Source organism: Strix uralensis, chromosome 21, assembly GCF_047716275.1.
Source record: "Strix uralensis isolate ZFMK-TIS-50842 chromosome 21, bStrUra1, whole genome shotgun sequence".
Lineage (NCBI taxonomy): Eukaryota > Metazoa > Chordata > Aves > Strigiformes > Strigidae > Strix > Strix uralensis.
Window position 1 is genome coordinate 8,554,836 of NC_133992.1, and position 23,106 is coordinate 8,577,941.

Sequence of the window (23,106 nt, forward strand, 5' to 3'; positions counted from 1 at the left end):
TCCAGGTTCACAACAGAGCAATGTGGAGCCGCATCCTGCTGACCTCTGTTACTTGGGCTGTAGTGTTTTACCACCTCGAAAGCACATCACACTGAAACCAAAGACACTACTTTTGTCAAAATGGCACTCGATAGCCAGCACAGTGGGCAAATCAAGGTGTTTCAGGACAGGGCTCCTGGCGGGGTAGTTCCTTAACATTATCTGAAGTTCACATGGCTAAATTGAACCCTATCTGGATACAGCAGCAGTGCCTATCTGTGCTCGGCAATACTTCAACAAAATTGCTGTCTTATGCCTGGGGAGACCAGTGCACAGTGAGGGTCAGGGGATCCACCAAAGCCACGTGTTGGCTTTGGAGAGGTGCTGAGAGTCCTGAGGCACGGCGGTGCTGGCTGAGGAGCAGCTGTGCCGTGGCTGTGTGCCAACGTGAGGACCTTCCAGCAACACCGGGGACCGCAGGAGCGGAGCTTGTGTCAGCAAGAAGCGGTGCCACCCGCGTCTGCGGTGGCAGCCACATCTGAAGGCAGGCAGGGTCCAGCTCAAGGCGTTTAATTGCGCGTCAAGCGCACGCAGGCACACCTCTGCTTCAGCATTGACACCCTTGGCTGCCTCAAGCATGGCCCTGGGGCTCACTGCTTGCTGCCAAAGCGTGGGGCAAATAAATAGGGCCAGCTCTGATGGAGTCCCTGGATGGGAGATGCCCAGGGATCCATCATCCATGCTCTGCTGTTGCATTTGTGGCTGTGAATGGGGTGAAACCTCCGTTTCCCCTGTGTTTGCAGCTGGCGTACTCCAAATCAAGCGGATAGATCTACGACAGCCTTGTCCCTGGGCCAGCCCCGCTGCAGGATGCGGCCTGGGAAGCCCTGCAGAGCTGGGGCCGCCCTGGCAGGCAGGAGACACCCGCACCTACCAACCCGTGATCTCTGCTTAGGGAGGGCAGGATAGCCAGTGCCCCTGTGCTCTTGAAAAGATGCCAAGTAGGCACCAAGCAACCCGCCTTTGATTGCCTGTGATGTGCCAAACCACTCAGTAAAGCGGATTTGCCTTATTTGAGCACACACGGGCACCGAGCAGCACTGGCAGCCCTCGCGGCACGCTCCTGCAACAGCTGCCTCTGCAGGTGCTGCTCCGAGCCCCGATGCAAAGTGACAGATGACAGCAAATTGTATTGACTGGCCCTTATTGAATGAAACCATCAGGAGGCAGCTGCTCCGCGGCCCGCTGCCGATCTGCCGTTCATCGGGGTGCCCGGCCCCGGGGTGCAGGGATGGAGCCAACTACCGCCAGCAGCACGTGGGCACCGGGACCCGACCATGCATCTGCCTCGGCAGTGTCCGGAGCCACGAACAATGCTCTGCTGAGTTTGAGGGTCCCCATAGTATCATCAGGACGAGAAATGAGAGCAGAGAGTGAGAAAGCTGAAAGCACAGAGAAGACATCCCGTTTCACTTGAGAAAGGGAAAGTGCAAGAGGCAGAGCCTGTACTTCTCAGAAATACATGTCTAGAGAGTAAAAGCTGCAAGAGGAGCAAGCTGTTACATCGCCCTCAGGTTTCAGACAGAGAAGCTGGTGCTAAACAATGGGAAGGAAGAGCAAAGCAACACAGAAACGCTCTAGGATGTCACCTTGAACATCAATTCATGTCCTTAGCTGGAGATAGGTTGTAATGCCACCAAAATCGGTGGGTTTGCCTTGATTTATACCAGTAGAGGATTGGCACACGGTATTTTACCTGATTTTCTTTGCAGGTTCTGGTCCGCAGCTAGTGGTAGCGAGCACAGACCCAGCCAGGCCACTTATAAAAATATATTGAAAGCAGATCAATTGAAAAATTACTGGAAACGCCAGCTCCTTCTGCACTTGCAACACAAGGAGAATTAGCACTGCTTTAATTGCATCAACAACTCCATCGGGGCAGCAGTGAGAGTCGGTCGGGCAATTCCCATCCCTGCAGCGGGGGAGCACCGGCGAGCACCCAGCACCCAGGCACATGCAAGGCAGCCCCAGAGATGCCACTGGTGTGACCAAGCCTGCCCTGCCGGCTACACACAGGCCAAGCACAGACGCTTGGTGAGTACCACACATCTCAAAATCTGCAAATAGGATGTCCCAGAGGCGATCGTGCTCGGGCTGTAATGACAAACCCTCGGGCAGGCTCTACCCCAGGGAGCCGCATCAGACACTGGTCGAGGCTCCAGAGGTCTGTGTTTTCATTTCACTTTGGCAACCCTCGTCTGCCCAACTGCATCAACGCAGTCCTGCTAACTGCTTATTTAAAGTAACCCTGATATTACTGGCCCGGCACTCCTGTGGCTGTATTTCACTTATTTATTCAGTCCATAAGAGGCCCACGTGGAGGTGAGGACTTTAGGACCAGTGAACCAAGCGTAGTAGCGCTCAGGGATCCTTTTCCCCATCGCTTTAAGGCAGTGTAGACGCTCAGCTATCGCACCAACCACTCCCTCTCTGAAGCCTCACCAAGGGCACAAACAGGGGCTGCTGCCACCCCAAAAAGCTCCCAGGACACTCGCAAAGATCCTGCCTCTGCCATCTGCCAGCTGAAGTGCATCCAAGAGCGCTCATCACCTCACACATTCACATCAGCAGCTCGTGGGGGTTTAGCCAGCTCGTGGGACAGCGGTTAGATCCCTCCCCCAGGACTGATAAAACCAGCACAGAGGTACGGATGTGGCAGAGGGGTCACACACACTGGGTGGCTGCGGCAGCCCCCACAGCACTACTGCAGGAGCACGGACAGGCTGGAAGCTGCCCTGAACATCCACACAGGGTGTTGGATGGGCTCAGCCCTCAGCCTGGCCAGGGCACTTCCCAGAAATCCCAAGACTTTACAGCATACTCCTAAATTTCTGCCCTTACAGATGAGAATTCAACCTGGGAGACTTTTTCCATAGTTTCTAGTTTTCTCCAAAGAAACTGAGAAAATTTGCCTGAGGGAAAAGGAGAGTTTGGCCAAGAGCAGGGATGGAGGGATTTGTTGTTTTTGACTGTAATTGTGGTCAGGAAACAGTCCTAGCCAGGCAGTGGAAAAGAAACAGCCTTTGATATAAACACAACAGAGTTTGATTCATTGCGGGGCCGTTGGCAGCTATCGCTTCACCCCAACGCTTGGCGCATGGCTTCAACCTGTGATCGACGCAAGCACCAGCTCCCCGGCCCCGCTCGGCTCTGGGTGAAAGCCTTTCCGTCCCCGCCGGGCGCAGGCTGGCAGAGCCGCGCCGAGGGAGCGCGGGGAGGCTGCTGGGGCTGCAGGAGATGTCTCGGAGTGTCTCGGCCCCAGCAGGGCTCAGTTACCAGCAAGCGTTCACCAGCAGGACGAGGGGATTTCAAGCCCTGCAACCCACCCTGCTCAACAACTCACAACATTGCCCAAAGGTGCCCCACGTGTAGCCCCCGGGAGGGAGCTGAGCCCCACTGAGCCAGCATCTACCTCCCAGCCTGGGGATTCAGCCTCCCAAGGCGAGGAAGGTGCATTTCCAGCCCCTTTACGGTGCTATAAACAGGACGGCTGCCATCCCCGCTGCGGGACATGCCCCTCGAGTGCCGGACTGCATCCCGAGGCCGGCTCTGGTGCCTGTTGATTAAGCAGATCCCTTCACCCCTTGGTGCAGGGGAAGTAACACCATTCCCACCCACTCCCACCAGTTTTAATTAATTGCCATTTAAGCAGCACTCCAAGGTGATGATGGTGCTGCAGAGACAGGAACAACAAAGCTGGAAATCAGTAGCTCGGTACTGCTGATCTGAAAGTTTTTCTTCTGTGTGCCAGAGGACAGCATTTCACCCAAGATACCCGGGTTGCAGTCAGCTAAAACACTTAAAGCTCAACTGAACAAGATCTCGAATGCGGCAGGGGATAAGCCTGTGCTACAGCAAACCTGGGAACTAATCGTTTGTTCCCATCTCCAGCTCCTCTGGGCCTGGCTCTAAGGTCAAACCAAGCTTTTATCTTCTCCCGTATTCCACTATGCTGGGAAAAAAAATAATATTAGAGGAATAAATTAGCATGTGAAATGTAATTTAACTAATTAGCCCACTGGAGTGGAAAATATTTGCTAACCACTTTGAAGTCAAACCTACTGCACTTATTAGGACATCACAGAGGAGAAAGGAAGGAGGTGAAGATGGGGAGATCACCAGGACAGGCTCTAGAGGATGCAAGTGCCTAAGCAGGACACCAAGACTTTCACCTGATCACTTCTCTTTTCCTCTGTAGCACTGCATTAAGTGTCCAGCTCAGACACAGCTGTGCTGGAAGAGACCAAAGGCTGCGCCGCACTCCCCTCTGACCTGCCATTTACTGGACGTTGCAACAAGGGGGCATTTCCCTGTGACTTTCCCCGTGACACAGGGCTGGGTCAGCTGTGTGGCATTAGCCTGGGATGCCCAGCCATGAGCAGAGCAACTCACGGGGCAGGAGGGATGCAGCGGGACTGTGTGAGACCGGCAGCAGCACCCACCACCTGGGACGTGGGCTCACTGGTCCCTCCCAGCCCTGCGGGCTCCCACTCCCAGGGAGCGGATATTGCCAATTAAGCTGACAGAACTGTGGGCCATAAAGCTCCATCGTATTAGGGAACTGCCCGAGATGCCACAAAAAGCCGTTATATCACTTGCAACAGGCCGTTCATTGATTTCCCCACTTCCCCGATATAGAAACTGTTGCTCTTTTATTAGCAAAGCTTTAGAAATCCCTACTCATAATAGCAAGAAAGGCACCCTGGGAAATTTTGTAACTGCTGTGGCTGAATTATGAAAGGGAGGGATTGACAGCCCCATCAAAAGCTAGCAAGGGAGATAGAAACAAGAGCCTCCTCTGCCCGACACACACCACCACCTTGGGGGTAGCCTGGGGGGGGGATGTCCCCCTTCCAGCTGACCACCCACTGAACGCAGGCACGAGCATCCCATGTGTCTCCATCACCTCCAACCGTCTACAAATATTTCCTTATTTTCCGGCTGGTGAAACACTCCCCAAAGGAGCCCCACTCCATGCTGGGGCAGAGCGGTTTTCCTGAAAAGACAGGAGTACGAGATGTCGACCCAACAGAGCTGTCATCCTGGTGGAACAGGCTTGAGCTGGGGGCTCACGTCATTGTGGTGTGTCCTGATCTGGGCTTTGCCTGGCTGCCTTGCTCCTTTTCAAGGCCAAAGCCTGCTCCCCTGGGAACCCAACCTGAAGGGGGTCAGTTGTGTGTTCAGCAAATGGATTTGCAGCACAAGCAAAGCTCATTTTTCAAGCCAGGCCTTCCTGCAGCTATGGTCCAACTGGTGATGGAGACTGATGGAGAGAATCCTGCAGAAGAGCTCCGCTGAGGTTATTTCCCCACCATGCCGTGTACGCGCGGGAGCTCCAGGCCAGAGAGATGGCAGGATTTGTCCTACAGGGAGGGTAGAGACCTGACAGCAACTTGGGCACATCAAGAGCACACACAACGGTGACCAGATGCTCCCGGGGCCACATCAAAGCAGGTGCCAACAGGAGCCAGGGGCACAGCAGCGCACAGCTCTGCTCCTGTGGCTTTTGGCTCTGCCTTGTGCCTCCTGCCCTGGTCTCCGGTGCCACTGCGCCCTCCTCCTCCCCCTGCAACACCCCCATTCCTCACAGTTGCATCCTGGCTCCTCGGAATCTCCTCCTGCCACTCTGTCCCTTTGCTGCCGCAGAAGTGTGCATGGCAACTGCCAGTCAGGGAGATGGAAAATACACGTCTGCCTCCTCACCCACAAAACCAAGCCAGGGTCCTGATTAGAGGAAGGTTTCTCTGAGCAGTCTGGGAGCGCGGCTGGAACACGAGCACGTGGCAGCACATGGCACCGCTCCTCTGGCAGCGGTAGAGAGGAGGGCAGGGAGGGCTCACCGCAGGGGCTGCAGGGTGTTTCGGGAAGAGGGGAGCTCGCTGACGGGGCGTGATGCTCCTTTTGCAAAGAGCGAGGAGGGTTGCAAAGTGCCAGCTCAACTGTGGCAACACACCCATCACCCCAGAGCGCCCAGGGCAGCAGGGCTCAGGGCAGGTGGGTGATGCAGCCAAGACCTGCAGTGCTGGGAAAAACTCCAACTCCCTTGCCATGAAGTTGACTTGTTTTACCCTCTCCCATCCCTGCTTCCCACAGACCTGCTCGCACGCTCTCACATTTGCAACGGGTCAGGAAGGCAGCGCTGGGCCAGGGCCAGCCTGCTGCGGCGCAGGCAGGGTTCAACCGCTTGTTAACACGGTCCCGGGTTGAACCAATTCCTGAACCCTCATCTCTCAATCGACCTTCCTTTGGGTGCGAGCATCCAAAAGTCGCCGTGTAACACAGCTCCTAAACTTTTCCCAACCTGCCTGTGCCATCTCCAAGAAGAAAGGCAATTCATGAGCCTGACAGTTCTGAAATAGAGGGGAAAATGCCAACATGGCTCCTCCACCATGCCCACGCAGAAGCGATGGGAGGGAGATGAGCCGGTACCTGCTCACAGATGGGTGTGAGACACCAAACCCTGCCTGGCTGGGGGGAATCTTCCAGCTGTGAAAGAGGAGTTTCCCCATTGCTTCACAGACAGAAATGCCGCTCAGGACTTCCCTGCTGGCATTTCCCCACCTGCCTGTGCTTTGCAGCAGAGGGAGGTGCCAGCTCCAGGAGGGTGCGGGAGCTGCTATGCCCCCCCTTTTCAGGAATGGAAAATGGAGCAAGCATCCTTAGCCTCAAAGCAGGGGTACATCAGTGTGGAGAAGCAGGGCAGTCCCTGATCCGCCTCTCACTCACAGGTGCTGCCAGCCAATGCTCGCCCCTGGGGGTCTCATCCTGCCCTGCCCAGTGCAGGAGAAGGCAGGGGATGAAAGCACCAGCAGAGCCCTGGGCTGGGATAGGTCACTGTGGCCGGGAAGCACACATGGTGCACATGCAGAGCCTCAATTTAAGGGAAATGGGGATGCTGGAGACCACGTTCCCAGCCTGACCTCATTCCCAGCCTGACCTCGTGGCAGTTCAAGTTCCCACAGGAAAGAACTAACCCTTTCTGTCCTGCACAATGGAGCAAACGCCCCAGCGATGACCTGAGGGCTGGGGATGCCCCAGTGTGCCAGATTACTGACCGGTGCCTCACCGCAGCACAGCTCCTGGGGCTGGCTGTGACCCAGCAGCCGCCAAAGCATTAGTAGGAATTGTTAAAAACCCAACCAACCGAAAAAAACCCCCACCACCCTCTAACACAGCACACAACCCCCTTAAAAATTATCTGTCTTTTCTGCAATAAAGCCAGGAATAAGATTAGCAAGCGGATGTCATTTCTAAGCAACCCAGGCGAGGACATGCCCCGCGGCCGGTGCCAGCCGCTGCCCAGGTGAGCACAGGTCCCCAGCTCAGGCTTCCCCCTCTGCGGGGAGGGAAGCCTCCACCTGTGTCGGGCAAACCCTGAGGATCCCCCTGCGCTGCACCACGGGGCCGCAGGGAAATCCAGCACCAGATTGCACGACTGAGCAGGAATGGATATCGAGTAGTGTAAGCCTTGAGAAATCTGCTGCTTAAAAAAAAAAAAAAAAAAAAAAAAAAAATCAAGCTAAATGAGAATAAAGCATCCAGCCTCTGGTTCACCCGCTTCATCCCATGCTCCGGCCACCTCCCAACGCCCCGCTGCCCTCCCTCCCTCCCACCCAGGCTGCAGGAGGCACCTGCGCTTTCGGGGCGCGTTTCCCACCGCTGGCACACCCCACCAGCTCTGCAGTGGCCGTCACAGGTATCCTCATCAGTGCAGCAACACAGTAGATCCAGGCAAAGCCCTGGGGTGATTCTAAATTTAGGAGGCTCCCTGCAAGTCCCCTGTCCCTGCAGAGACACTTGCAGGCTGCTAAACTGGGGCTGCCCACCCCTGCCAAGATCCAGCACACCGCCCTGCAGGCAAGTCCTCCCTCCTCCCAAGGAAGCAAGCTCATTCCTGTACTGTCATTTCACCTCTTTAAACACACAGATAACGTAGAAGAGAAGGTAACACTAACCGTGACATATCAATCGCTTGCCATCAAGAAAATCCAGATTTAAGGCTCCTGCAGTGACTGTACAAACACTGAACACACAGCAAGAACATGGGTTTTTCCTGCTCCAAAATCAAAGGAAGTTTTGCGTCAAATTTTAACAACACCTGGATCACACCCAAACCCCTTACACAGGCAGAACACCAACCGCTCACCACCCACCAGCTCTGGCAGGGAGTGCCCCTATTTCAGCTTCTCTGGTAGCTTCATCACAGGGTCCCCTCTTGCATGGGGTATTTCTGTGAGGGCCAGAGTTAAGGTGACAAGAGGAGCCCTCACCAGGAATGTCCTGACCCGAGCACATCAGGAAACCTCCACCTCAGTGCTGCAACCAACAGCAATTTTTGCATCGTGGAGCAAACCCTGCACTTGGTTGCAGCTGCAGCACGGCAGCGGAGCGAGAGGGCAGGATCGATGCCCACACAGACAGGCAGGGCAGCCACCAAGGTGTGTGGAGGCAGCGTGGAGCTCTGCAGCCAACTGCTGCCTCCCAGGTTTTCACACCCATCAGCCACCCCAGGGCAGCAGAGCCAGGGCACACACAGCAAACACTCTTTTTTTGCATTGAGCTACAGCACAAGTCTTTCTCCATATAGGAAGGCTTCCCCTCCCTCCCAAACTACTCCTTGCATTTTGGTGTCCTGGATTTGGCAAGTGCAAGACATGGTCTGTCTCAAAATACACCACTTCAGAGAGGAGACAGTCACAGCTTGAGGCGGTGCCAGCTCTTGGCATCTTTAACTTTGCCAGAAGTTCACCACTCCCGGATAGCGTCGGGGTGGGGTCACAGCACCTCTCTGCCCCTTGCACACCCACCCCATCCCTGGAGCTGAAAACGGGCTGGCGGCTCACTTGCCTTCTACTTACATCATCATCCTGCACGCTCAGGGGGATATCCAACATGCACATCTGCACAGGCTGCACCAGAGCCTTCTGCACGTTGAACAAAGGTTTTGCCTCCATCTTTCCGGGGATGGAGGGGCTGCTCATTCTTCTCTCTCTCCTCCGCCGCTCCTCTTCCAGGAGCAGGTCCAGCCCAGGCAGCAAAACAGATTGGAGATCTCTCCCTGCTTAATTCTGTCAGCACATCTTGCCAACAGCTGCTGCTTCTGCTGCTCTAAGAGGTCTTATTTCCTTCCTTGCAAATCAAAGAGCTGCGAGGAGCCGCACCAAGAGGCTGTGTGTGCGCGTGTGTGAGCAAGTGCGCCTGTGTGTGTGCGCGAGTGTGTAGCCAGCGATGTTCCTGAGGACGGTGAAACAGCCCTTTGCGAGCACGCCACGGCACGCTGCCTTCCCCCAGCCTCTCCTTTCTTCCAGGGCAATCTCGGTGCTGGCTCCGGCTGCTGCTTTGCACTGGCGTGAGGTTTTCAGCCTCATCTACATGCATGGCACTCGCAAACCCCGCGCATTGTCTCAGAGACACAACAGGTCCTGCCTGCTGTTGATTTCTGATTATGATCAAACTGTGTCTGCAGCAGCTACAGCATTTCCCTCTGGCTGTTGTGGCAAGCAAACAAGAAGAGCTGGAAGGATGAGAGGGTGTGAGACAGAGAGCTTGAATGATCTGGGCTGGAGCCTCCCCTTTTTCTTTCCTTCTCTTCTTCCATCCCTGCTTTCCATTGTCAGAGGCAGTTTCAGCTCAATGCCCTCCTGTACTCCAAGGACCACAATGAGGCTTAAATAATTCACATACGGAGAGTGCTTGGGAACCTCATGGCACTGAAAATGCAGCGTGGCACTAAAAGACAGTGAATACTGGTGATTGTTTTGTTTGCAGGTCAATTCTGTGTGGAAAGTTTTGCCCAGGTGAGCATGGCACCAGCTGCGTTTTCCACCAGAGAGAGCCTGTGACTCCAAAACAGTGTTTTGCTAATGGGAGTATGGCACAAAATGGGGTGTTTTTGCTACAAAGAGCATCTTCCTACAGAATTCACACCAACAGTAGCAGTAGGATGAGAGAGTCAACATGGAGCAACTTGTGTATCACCTACGGAAATGTATCTCACAAACAAGAGTAACCCTGGGGCCAAGCCTGTGAGGCATCTTGTCACCCTCATCAGCTTCAGAGACAAGGCTTAACACCCCAGGGAACCACCCAGGGTGCCTGTCCCCAGGGAGGGCAGCAGCAGAGGACAGCAGCAGTTTGGTGGGTTCACTGAGCAGCACCCAGCGAGGGGAGTCACTGGGGCCAGCTAAGCACCCAACAGAGGGGCGTGCGAAATGCCGGGGCCGAGTCAGTGAAAAGTCCCCATCACCCTCAGACAAACAGGAGTTTATGTCCTTAGAGCTGCCCTTCTTGCTGGGCCCAGCAGGGACGACATAAATAGGGTGACCAGACCCTGCTGCAGGCAGGCATTTTTGGGTGGTTTCCCATGACTGCAGGCAGCAGTGGGTCCCACTTTGGGGCTGCCCCTTGCCACGTGCAGGGCAAAGGTCTGGGATGGTGCAGCCCTGTCCCAGTTTTCCCAAACCCTGACGCTGCCCGAGGGTACAGGCCCAGCTTGCACATGCCTGGGTTTCAGAGCAGAGCCAAGGAGCCCTGCTGAGCCGGGCATTCCTGCGGCGTTAGGTAAGCTGGGCTTGGAGAGCCCTGCTCAGCGCCCAGCCAGCGCCGGCCCCGCTCCCTCCTGGCCTCCCCAGCTGGGCTGAGTCATTCACACAGGAGCCAGAGCCAGCCAAGACGCTGGGGTTAGATGGGTCTCACACACAATGGAACCTTCGTGGTGCTCGCAGTCGGAGCTGGGCACCTTCCCAACACGCTGGGGCAAACGTGGGACTGCAGCGAAGTCCAGCCCATCGCTCCTGGGAGAAACACAAGGGTGAGAAAACCAGTGCTTACATGCTGCGGGAATGGGAGTTAATGGACAAGCCTGGAACAAGACCAGATAGGGATGAACCCACCATAAAATGAGTTTTAACGGGAAATTAAGACAGATTCTTCAACCACCATATGGCTGAGGTGAGCAGCAGCAAGGACACAGAGGGCAGCACTGGAGCAGCCCCAGGAATGACTTCACAGGGGAGGAGGAGGGGAGATCACAGCTACGGCACATGGACAAAGCAGTATGTCCACGGCCATCTCCCAGCTTCTATCTTACAGCATTTTGGTGACTGCCTAGCTCTTTTCATGGCAGAGAGGTAGTGCCACAGCCCAGGAAACACCCTGGCACGGCCAGTCACTGCCCCTCTACGTACATGATGTCTTGGTGACTCAATACGTGTGCTCCCATGGAGGACAGTCCCACCTTTCGCACTACCGTCACCAGGAACAAAATGTGCCCCCAGCACAGGCCGTACCCACAGCTCTGGCTCCAGGAAAGGTGATTCAAACCTGTGCTTCAGCCCCAGTTCAGGTTACTCACCTCCCTGCAACAACAGGTTGGCAGAGCACGGCTTTCCAATACAACTTTCCAGAAACGAGCTGGGCTTGGCCAGCTGGGAGTGCACCTTCCAACGGGCCTACATGACTGCACCAACACCCTGAACAGGACACAAATTTCACACTCAAGTGCCAGAATCTCCAAGGGCTATCATCCCCAGGAACCCACTTGTCATCCTGTTCAGCAGCTAATCCTTCCCATGGGAACAGGAGTCTCTGCAAAGGTGGTGTGGAGGTGTACGAGTCCCACCATCTGCTGATGCCTCGGTCTGCAGGTCTCCCTGGACCTCACAGTAACAGGAAGGGACAGACAACAGAGGTTGCTACCCCACAGCACACACTTCTGGCATGGGCTCAGCCTGCTCTGCTGGTCCCCAGAGCCCAGCGACCTCCCACCAGGCAGCTGTGAAGATGCCAAAGGGCTAACCCTTCTAAAAAAGTCACAAACCTCACAGGCAGACAGTAAAGGAAAGCAAAACTACAAGTGCGGAGTCTCAGGAGAGATGCCAGGCAGAGCAGCAGCAGAAGAGGTTGGACTAGAGAACAACCGCTTTGGAGAACCATCTCAAACCAACAGCAACAGGACGCAGTGGACTGACGGGACATGAGAGCTGCTGTGCATGGAGGGCTTTGGCCAAAAACAACCAGCCAGATGTTGTGGGCACAGTCCCAGAGACAGTGTGAAACCTTCCCCTTCTCACCAGGGGCCAGCTTGTGCATGTCCACCCACCAGTCTCCCCAGACACCTGCGTAAGTCACTGGGGAACGTAACGGTCCTTCAACAGAAACCTGCAAAGTGGTTTTGAATAATTTCCCATTGGGAGATTTTCAGCAGAAGTACAAGGCAAAGATTCCCCCGGCATCACACCGGTCCAGACAGGACGATCCTACGCAGATTTTTGAACGACAGCCTCATCCTACTCCTCCTCCAGTCTGGCTGGCATGAGTGGAAACCATGCTACGATCCCAGATCCTCCGGCAACAGCAGCCGAGCACCTTAAATGTACCACAATAACAGAAAAGCCATCCCCACAAGCACAGGACTAACTCACTGCCAGAGCCCAATGGCAGCGTGTGCCAGCCCAAGGAGAGGGAAAACCCTGCAAGAGGTGGAGGAGAAATCTCCCCCCCGTATCATCTTACCCCAGCGGCCACTTCTGACAGAAGGGGAAGCCCCAGCACAGCCGCTGATGCTTCCCTATTTCATTTTGCACTGGAGCTTTATCGTTTCCTGCAGATCCAGCTGAGCAGATAAAGCCCATCATGAGACCTCACTGCTTAGCAACCACTACTGGGAAAACACTGTTTTCCAGTAACAGCCTTGGCAGGAACAGAGCAACTGCAGGGCAAATAAACTGCGATCCCTATTCCAGATGCATCCTACTCTACAGCCTCAGGGAGAGACTGATTCCTGCACTAGGAAGTGCATCCATTCCTTACGGTCTGAACAGCCTTGGCTACCCTGCAAGCACATCGTTCTAGGCACACCGTGAGGGACCACGACTGAATCTCTGCATAAATGGATGCAGGCTTCAGTGACAAAGTCAAGCATAGGAGGGTCTTAGTACCCAGGATAGCTGCAGCGGTGTAAACATTCCGAATGCTCCAAGAGCTGGTGACCAACCTCTCTCACCATGTTGGTCGTTCCTTACACCAAGTGATTCACAAGGACACAGGCCCACCTAAGGAAGGCTGACTCCAATGCTTGATGCACTCGAGCATCAAAGACTTCCACAAAATCCAAGAAATGCCACAGAAATAACAATGGCAAGTTTGTTTTTCAAAGGAAATTGCAACTCCATGTATTGTCTGCAAGCCCAAACATCACTGCATCCTGCACGAGAATGCTGTACTTGAGAGAAAAGACACAAACCCAACTGGTTTATTTTCACTGTGTGAGGCTGATAGAAAGGCAAAGAGGAAACAAAGCAGCATGACGAGTGAAAGGCAAATGGAAAATCCCAACAGCTCTTCCCCTTTGTTACTTATCAGTAATAGAAAGAGGAAATCTGCTTTCAAAACCACAGAAATCCCAACATGATAGCATCCCTCTGAAGAAATCTGGCATTTACAAAAAAACAACGGGTAGATTTAGAGAGGCAGATAGAGGCACAGACATGAAGGTGGATACCTAGTGGGACTTCCAGGAGACCACGAGCAGGCAGGACACCTAATTCTCAGTGAAAAGCAAAGGCAGCCTGGTATCTAAGTTCATGGGTGCTTCTGTGTATCCCATTTGAAATCCAGCTGTCTTGTCCCAAATGAGTTATGAGAACAATTCCTATTGATTTGCAGCTGCACCCTTGTTTTTAGGCATTTATTTGAAGAAACTGTCCTTGTTCCCTCAAAGTTACTCCCGATAGTGGCCACAGCCCATGCTGCACCTCACACCTCTGGAAAGCCTGTCTGGCATTCAGCATCCTGAGCTGAATAAATTCCCGTGCTCCCCAGAATAGATACGTATGCAAAATTAATTCACAATCAAGCCCGAGCGAAGCATGAGACGGCCTTTTAATAGGTGCAGAGCAGCAATTACCAATGCAAAGTGAAAGCCAACAAGCATTAAAGGGGGGGAACCAATTAGTTTTCTTGGGATTCCTCCACACATTTGCCACTTGAGGGATTTCAATTTTCACGCTTCCCTGGGGGCTGAGAGCACATCCTGGGAGCCATCATGTCCCCGTGGGGAGGGGATGGGGACGCTTCCCCATGGCCCCCCCCCTCCATGATGCGGCTGTGCTGGACCGGTCTCCATGGAGACGGTCACTGCAGCAACGGAGACCAGAGGTGCAGCTCATGGGGCTGCGGGAGGAAGCAAATGAGACCGAGGACCACCTCTCCCCCATAGGAAAGGGACCATCAGGCACCCACACATCTCGTTTCTGCTTCTGAGACCGTTTCCCTGCATCGGCAGGATAAAAGGGCTCTGCAGCTTACGATCCAGCTGCCTCGTCCCGTGCTGAAAGCGCTTTATCCTGTTGACATCAGTCCCAGGGGAGCTGGTAATACTGAGCTGTCACGGTGGGGACAGCATCGGGAGGGAGCTGAGCTCGAGGCTGTCATGGCAACAGTTTATTGAGTTTCCACAACCGCCCTTCCCCTGGAGATGGGGACAGAGCCCAGGCCGGGGCACTAATGCAGCAGCCCCCAGGTGCCCACAGCTGGGGAGTCCAGGGTGGGCAGAGCTGCTCAAGGAGGAAAACGCATCGCTCTGGCCACAGGGGCACCAGCCATTGCACCAGGCGGAGGAAGGACCTGGGCAGATGTCACGGAGCAGCTGCCCACTCCCTCCGGCCCCACCACGCTGCGAGAAGGCGAGGAGGAGGGCCATCACCATATAACTCCCTGCAGTTCATAACTGTCCCCACAACCCTCCTTCCTCGTTCTCCCCAAAACTGATCTCAGTTTCCCACTAGGTTGAGCCTAATAACATCTCCCTGATCTCCCCACCCCACGTGCACCACACTGTGCTGCCAGAGAGACCCGGGCACAGCTCTGATGCAGGGAAATCACAGAATCATCTGGGTTGGAAAAGCCCTTGAAGCTCCTCCAGTCCAACCATGAACCTCACCCTGACCGTTCCCAACTCCACCAGATCCCTCAGCGCTGGGTCAACCCGACTCTTCAACCCCTCCAGGGATGGGGACTCCCCCCCTGCCCTGGGCAGCCCATTCCAACGCCCAACAACCCCTTCTGCAAAGAAATCCTTCCTAAGAGCCAGTCTGACCCTGCCCTGGCGCAGCTTGAGGCCATTCCCTCTTGTCCTGGCGCTTGTTACTTCATTAAAGAGACTCATCCCCAGCTCTCTGGAAGCTCCTTTCAGGGAGTTGCAGAGGGTGATCCTTGGCACAGGGCCTGCCCACGTTTTGTGCGTGTATTGCGGGGATGACTGTAGTCCCACACAGGTGCCCACCTCCCCAGGCTGGGCATACATGGCTGGGCGCTGCAGAGGTACTAGTGTGAGGAGATGCCACAAACTGCCATATGCCCACCGCAGCTGTTCCCTGCCAGCTCCAAATCTGAGAAAAAGCCCCATCGTCTCCCAAAACGTCTGTCTGTCAAGGGAGCCCGCAGCACTCCAGCACAGACAGGTTTAAGAAGGAGCGGGGCCAAGAATAAGCTCCCAAACGAGAGCCCAGCCTGGCTCCTCCAGGGCCAGCTCCGGGCCATGCCCTGGCAGTGCCACCAGCCACCTCACTGGGACTCAGGTGGGCACAGCAGAGCTCAGCTGTCCCCACGCCGGCCCAGCAGCACGACCAGGCACTTCCCACTGCAAACAAGTCTTTGCTGGAGAAGAGGAAGGTATCGGTGGAAATGGAGAGCATGACAATCCCCGCTGTTACTAATTGTAATTTCTCCGCAGGGGTTTATTCCACCTGCCAACCAGGCCAGAGCAGCAGCCGTCTGCGGTGAGAGGCCAGGCTGGCAGCAAGGCCAGGGCATCTCTCCGGGCGTATGTCTGCGTGTGCCCAGGCCCACATGCAAACAGGGAGCACACAGACGCGGCGTATAGCACAACGCACTACCCGGAGCATTCGCCAGCACAGAGCATCCACTAATTTACCCACTTGGCCAAGCCTCCAGCACTGGGCAGGGTTGTTCCCTTCAGCAGATTTTCCACAGCTTAGCTGAAGCTTAAACAAACCCAGAGGAGGAGGTTTCTGCCCCCCCAGCCCTGGAGCCTGCTCTTGTCTGCAGGACACCGTGCTGTGGAGTCTAAAACCACCTCAGCTCCTCAAGCACGCTTTAGCCTACATAACACATGGCCAAGAGGTTATCTGCAGGTCCCCATCACTGCTCCGTGTCACTTGGCAGACAATGAACTGCAGGCTCAGGCAGGTAAGAGACACAGCTGTGGCGGCTCGGAGGTGTCCAGCCCTACGCACTGAGCCTCTCACGACCCTCCCTGTTCATGCTTGCTTTGCAGGCTAAGGGGTTTAAAGAAGTTTCCACCACGTGCAGTCCCCTCTCTGGCAGTTCGTGTTAGCCATGGGGACGGGAAACACTCGTTGCATGGCCAGATTCCTAAAGCAGGTTGACTTTCCTGGAAGTTTCCTTCAGGGCCCCCGTTCAGCTGCCCCCCACCCTCCCGTTAGGACAGTGAAGGGTTTGATGTTGTTTCCTCGGTGGCAAGGGGAGCCGATGCCTTTTGCAGAGCTCTCCCACGAGGCATGGCCCCCGAGCAGAGCAGGAGAGGCATTTCAGCCTGGAGTCCCCTCGCAGGAGGGTGAGGGAGGCGAGGACACGGCAGGGCGGGACTGACCCAGCCCGAAGGCTGTCAGCTCCAGTGGACACAGTCCAGAGAGCGCAGAGGCCCTTCCCTGACCTCCCCGAGGGCTGCGGCCGGCCCTCAGCTTCCCCAGCTTGGCCCCCGCACAGCGCAGACGTGCACCCTGCCACGGAGGGGCTGCACCCCCCAGCCCCGGCCCCTGCCAGCTCTGCAGCCCCTTGGGGGCCGGGAGCTCGCTGCATTTTGGAGATGGCGAGTTGTGAACTCACTTTGCATTGCACAGATTGAGCCACCCTACCACCCTGCTGTCTCCAGACGCTTTCACAGAATCACAGAATCATCTGGGTTGGAAAAGCCCTTGAAGCTCCTCCAGTCCAACCATGAACCTCACCCTGACCGTTCCCAACTCCACCAGATCCTTAAGCACTATGTCAGCCCAACTCTTCAACCCCTCCAGGGATGGGGACTCCTTTCTTACAGCAGAGAGGAGGCTGAAGCCCCCTCAGGCATTGCAGAGCAGCGCCTGCTCTCAGCTTTTAGGCCAAGCCACCATTTTTGGCTGGAGAAAGGGAGAGCGCCTGAGCTTCCCACACCAGCCCAGCAGCAGACGCGGGAGCTGGGGAACACCGCCCAGCGCTTTGGGACCCACAGCCGGCACCACGGGGCTGCATCAGCATCCTGACCGCCCGTGTGGTCCCAGGCACTGCACCCGCCAGGACCCCTGCAGCCCGAGAAACACGTGGCTGGCACCGACGGACCGAGAGCATCGTCTGTGTTGCAGGAGGCCCCAGAGCAGCACGGGGGGTAGTACGTCCTCCCTCCAGCACCATACCAGGCTCTCGCCACACACCCAGCACAGCCATCTAGTGACTGTGCTGTAAATCGGATGAAACTCAGCCCTGGAGGCCCACCATTGATTTCCGTTGCCTAACGACAGGAAAGCTTTATAATCCTATTAACTAAACACCCTTTCAAGCAGCACTGGGAACAGCGCAAAGGGGAGTTGTATAAGCAGTTAGAGCCACCCGGTGCAGCGCCCGGCTCCGGTAGGTGCTGGGTGAGTTCCCCAAAAGCGGGGCTGCGACACCCAAGTGTTTGGTGGTGGTGGTGGCCCCCGCAGAAGCATGTGGGATCCTCCCAAGAAACACGTGCTTCGGCTGCGGGTCACTGGCCAGAGCACAAAGGAGCTGGGAGGCCTTGCACAGGGAAATGGTGCCTACACATGCAAACCTGCAGGACTCAGCCCCTGAAATATTGACAAGTATCACTGCATTCCAATCTCTTCCTAATTATCACCACCCTGGTCATACTTTTAGATGGTTCCCAGCAAAAAGTACATTGCTTTGGCTAAAATATATAAACATTTCATGGAAGAACGTCAATTGCATTGCGACTTCCTAAGGAGAAAGGATATTTTTCAGAATACTTCTGTTTGCAAAACGTTTCAAGATCGCATCCCTCCTCCCTAGTTTGCAATAACAGCCAATGCGGGGGGGAGGGGGGGGAAATCAAGCTTGCAGAGGATGTAAAATCCCAATTTCCTACCCAGCCCCAGGTACCCCAGAGTCATGCTGCATTTCTGTACGAGGGCGAGAAGCCTCTGCGCTCTGGTGAGCTCCGAGGAAGCGCTGCCGAGCCACACACAGGGGCAGAGACCGGAGTGGCCGTGGGTCCTGTGGCCAGACCTCTCACCAAGTGCCACAGGAGGGGCTGCGCCACTGCACAAAATACGGATGTCTGGCCGATGCCTCATCTGACTAAAAGCCTTCCCAGTCCAGATCCCCTCCAAACGACATGGTTGGGGTATCTGCAGTGGGTAGCCTGAGGAGGAAGGTCTGTGCTGTGGCAGGAGGAAGATAAATGCCTTTCCACCAGCAGAAATGCACCTTCCCCAGACTGTGGAAGCATTTATCAGTCATCTCCCCTTCCCTTCCCTTTAATTAGTTATTCACACAGCATTGCAAATTGCCAAGCCTAATATTTTCCATGACAGGTTATGAATGCAGAGGCACAGGACGCGCTCTTTGTCAGGGGACATGACTGCAGGCATCCCCATCAGTGCCACGTGCGTGTGACGGAGCAGGAGGCCGGGCACAGCTCTCCTAAACAAAACTCTTCCTCCTGTCAGTGCTTATCCCACTGAGGGCAAAATAAACAGCCCTCTGTGAGCACTGGGGAAGGAGCGTGTCCAATTCCCCCATACGGGAACAAGGCTGCGGGGCCACAGGCTCTGGCTTGCAAACCCACCCCACCGAGGCCCAACGTTTGCACCAGCCGCGTTGTTTTGGTGCCACCAAGGACGGCGCAGCCACCAGAAGCGCCTGCCTGTCACCATGGAAATGCTGAACGGGAGGTTTGAAGCCCGCTGGGACTTTCAACCTCTGCCAAGCAAAACAGGGCCCTTCAACAACTGCAAGCCCCGAGCGTTTGTATGAGGAGGAGACTTGTGCTCCCCTCAGCCTATTGGGCACGAGGCAGCTAAGGTGGGACTTCTCCCAGGGAAAAAGCCACCCGGAGAAAGGACACCCCACTGCTCCTTCAGCCTCCGCACAGGCAGAGCTCAGCCCCATCCCTCAGCTGCTCCTGCCCTGGACCAGCTGCCCTCTCCTGGTGTGCACCCAGCGGACCTGCCCCGTAGACACCCCACAGCTCGGGCAGAAGTGGTTTTCAGGGGTGGCACAGTCAATGCTTTTGCACTTTTCCACCAGTACTGCCGTGGGAAGACCCTTCCATCCTCTCCCAGCAGACCTGACCACTGGCCCTCCCCCCGGGGCTGCCCAATCGCCTTGGAGAGGGGCTAGAAAGCAGCCAAGGGCTGGCTGTTCCTGTTCCCTGTAATTCAGAGCAGAGCACACAGCAGCAGCCACCCTGACCAGGGTGTTTCTGCCTGCCCTGGACCTTGTCACACCACCCCGGCCACCCATTGCCGTCTTTCACGCTGGGGGCATCTCCTCTCCAGGGAGGTGAAGAGCCGTGACAGTGTGGGACACAGTGCTGAGAGGGATGGGCAGGAAACACACGGTGGGAAATCCGCTGCGACATGAAGGCTGCGGGGCCAAAAGAGCAGGGCAAGGCGGTTGCCAAAGATTTCAAAGGGGCCTATAGGCCACCCTGTGAAATGACTCCGACCTCCCCATCCCGTGCCGACGGCCTGCTCGGAGCCAGGCGGGCTCCTTCGGTGCTGAACACTCTGCAGCGTTTGCTTCCTGCCTTCAGGCCAGGCAGGGCGTTTATAGCAAGGGAGTGGGAAACAGATTGGGACCACATGGAAGAGGAAAGATAAAAAGGAACAGCGGATGTCCTGAGAAACCCGTGAGGGTGCAAACCAGACACAGCTTTCGGGGTAATATCAGCCAGCGTGTGCCTTCAGGGAGGCTGTGAGCAGGTTCACACGGGCAGAGCATCGCCTCTAGGCTGGGCCGGCAACCTGCACCCCAGCTGCACACCCCCTCCTCCCACACTGCCCGGAGTGCTTCTCCAGTCACACAGGTGATCCCTCTTAACACGCTGGTCAGCCGACAGCAGGCAATATCTACGCCACACCTCACTCATTTTTCTCTCCCCCTCCTTCCTTTCTTTCCTAGACCCTACAGGGAAGTGTGGAGCCTTATCTAGGATGCCCTGACATCCCAGAGATCTGGCGCCACACCTAAAGCCTCTCTGATATTCTCCAGACCCTACGCAGAAGCAGGACAGACCAAGGGAGGGCGTCTCCACCCCCTCTGAGCTGCAGCAGGCGAGCAACCCATGGGGGCACCGCTGTGCCCCTTCCTTCCACCTCAACCCCCCTTGCCCTGCCTCTTTCCTTCCTTCCCCCCATCTTTGAAATCCCTCTCCAGGCAGGGTGGTGAAGGACGCTGTATTGCAGCTACAGCTACTCCAGGGAGCACACAACGTTCACCAGCCCCAGGCACGGGAGGGCAGGAGCCCGTGGGGCTGTGCCAGAGCACAGCTCATCAAACCGGGGAGCACTGGGGAGCTGTAAATCTTTGCAGTGGATGCTCCCGCTGCGCTCCCGGGCCTCAAGGGAGCAGGAAGTCTGTCCTGGAAGCCTGTGATCCCCCAGCACGCCACCGCCAAGCCGCCTTTGACGTCAGCTCATGTCTACAAACATTGTCTTTGACCCGCAGCCAAAACTTGCAAGGCAGGGGAATATCAGCGAATATCCGCAGAGATATCCCGCAGAGAGCCCACTCCAAGGCGCTGGGTGAAGGGGCAGAGGGCCAAGGGCGAACACGCAGGCGCACCCGGGGTGACTTGGGAGCCAAAAGGTCCCCAAGAAATCAAGTCATTTAAAATGCAGATCCCCAAGGAAAACAGATGGGTGAACCCTCGCTACAGGTCACGCAGGCTGGACTCGGGCAGTCCCAGCAGGAAAACCTGTTAACATCTGGAGGCTCCGCTGCTGCCAGAGGATCCCGCGGCAGCCGGGGGCTGGCCCCAGGCAGAGCAAACTGGATTTTTGGGAGACAGCTCAGCACCCAAACAGCTGCCAACCAGCGGCTGCCACGGCCTCTCCCGAACGCCCGGCGCTGCTCCACGCACCTCACTGAACACTGCTGTACCAACACCAACAGCACGGATGCGGCTGCCTGGGAAGCAGCAAAGGCACCTCTTCCAGCCACTGCTGATGGAAGGTCACGCGTTTGCCTGTTGTTTACTGAGGGCTAGGGAAAGCTGGGGGATGGGTTGACTGGTGACACTGGGAACAAGCACAAAAGGGAGCTGTGGATCAGGGCTTTCTTTTTATAGGAGGGACATAGTGATTGACATGGCCTTGCTGAGGTCTCACAGCAGGCCCACGGTGGCTTTGGGACTGAACCTCAGTCTCCAAGGATGGAGCTGGCTCGTATTACTCATCACCAAGAAGCCAAACACAGCTCCTCCTTGGTGAGCAAGACGCAAACACCAAGCTCCGCTGAGCAGCTCTGCTCCCCGCAGCGGAGCCCAGCTTGGCCCGCAGCCGCTTTCCAAGAGAGCCGGGCTCCTGCCATGCCCTGGCTCCTGTCACCACTGACCCTCCTCAGCACTGATGAAGGCAAAACCCAATAACTCATAGGGAAAACAACAGTGCCATCTGCTGCACAGCCCCGCTTGGCCCCGAGCGGCCGGACAGCCCGTGGCCTGCCCACACAAGGCATTTGCACCGGCTTACACAGCTCACGCCAGTCACAACGGCACGCAAAAGGTATCCCCAACCAGCACCAAGCCAGGCACGGAGGCAGCACCAAGCATCCCTGCAGCGGGAAGGCAACCCTACGGCAGTCCTGATGGCCACCCACAGCTGGACGACTGGGGCCAGCCTCTGGTTTGCACAGAAGAGCAGAGCCCATTTTGTGAGCGCAGGCTGCGAAGGAGATGGAGGAAGAAGCACCCCTCTCCTCCATCAGCACCCTGCGGGTGAAGCACATCTTCCAGCCTCTCTACAGGCAAGGGGTGGGAAAAGGAAAACAGCCCCTAACAGCCACCGAGCCTTGGCAAGCTGCCCAACACCATCCTCAGCATCTCCTCTGGAGAGAAATTTTGGCACTAGATACCACGCACTCCCACATGCACTTGGTCACCCTGCTATCCTAGGGATACTCCAGGTAGTAGGGACACCTGGGAGAGCAGGGTCAGCCCGAGGGAGCTAATAGCAGTTTCTCTGCACCTTCCAGCCCCAGCAGCTGTGTGTAGTTGCCAACTAGGCACCCCTGCTCCACAAGTGATTGCAGTTTGGGGGCAGGTGAAGCACTTTCTCTGCGTACACTGCCTGGAAAGCGTGCTGGCATCCTCTGTGAGATATGTGTTGCTATAGCAATAGGAAAGGTATCAGAAGCAAACCCAGCGTTGACGGATAGCGTAGATTGCTTTTAAGATCACCACACAAGATCAGGACCCCTGCTTCTCAAGGTCCAAGCACCGTATAGGCAACAGCACAGTGAAAACACTGCGAGGAACTGAAAAACACAACCCCAAAGACACCCAGAATAAACAAAGTCCTGAAAAGCTGCTCCTTTCCTCACATAGAGAGTCATCTCAAAGCAAACTGACCCCAAAGATAAGAAACCACACTGAGCTACAGGATGTCAAATCAATCATTACAGTATCCCTGAGATTTATTCTGGAGCCTGCAGCAGTCGCTGCAGCCTCTGTTCATGTCTGATCAGCCCTGTTTGCGGGCGCACACACATGCGTGAGCGGGAGCTCCAGATGGAGCAGCTGAACCACGCTGAGGAGGGACTTTGCATCTCTCCTCCCGCTTCATCCCAGACCCTGCTGCCAGCTGGACTCTCGCGTGCGGTCACTTGTTGCCAACTCGCCCTCCTCCCCACGGCACAGCACCACCAGGAGCTAACTCCCGGCCACTGGAGTCACTGCAGACACAGCTCCCTTCTCTGCCTTGGAGCAGATGACAGAGATGCACAAACAAATTCAGCTCCAGCCTTTCTTGCCTGCACTCAGGCACTCTGCGTCCTGCCCTCAGC

General features: G+C 55.9%; 1 protein-coding gene across 2 annotated transcripts in view; it reads right to left on the reverse strand.

Annotated features, from left to right (window-relative positions):
* Positions 1-23,106, reverse strand: part of RALGDS (ral guanine nucleotide dissociation stimulator) — a 62,614-nt gene that overhangs the window by 37,426 nt on the left and 2,082 nt on the right. The window contains exon 1 of one of the 2 annotated variants that reach the window (XM_074891313.1): positions 8,898-9,298. The exons of the other annotated variant lie outside the window; for it this stretch is intronic. Coding sequence (XP_074747414.1) covers positions 8,898-9,020 — 123 coding nt within the window. The 5' untranslated portion in view covers positions 9,021-9,298. Of the gene's footprint in view, positions 1-8,897; positions 9,299-23,106 lie in introns of those variants that run through there. 2 annotated transcript variants of the gene reach the window in all.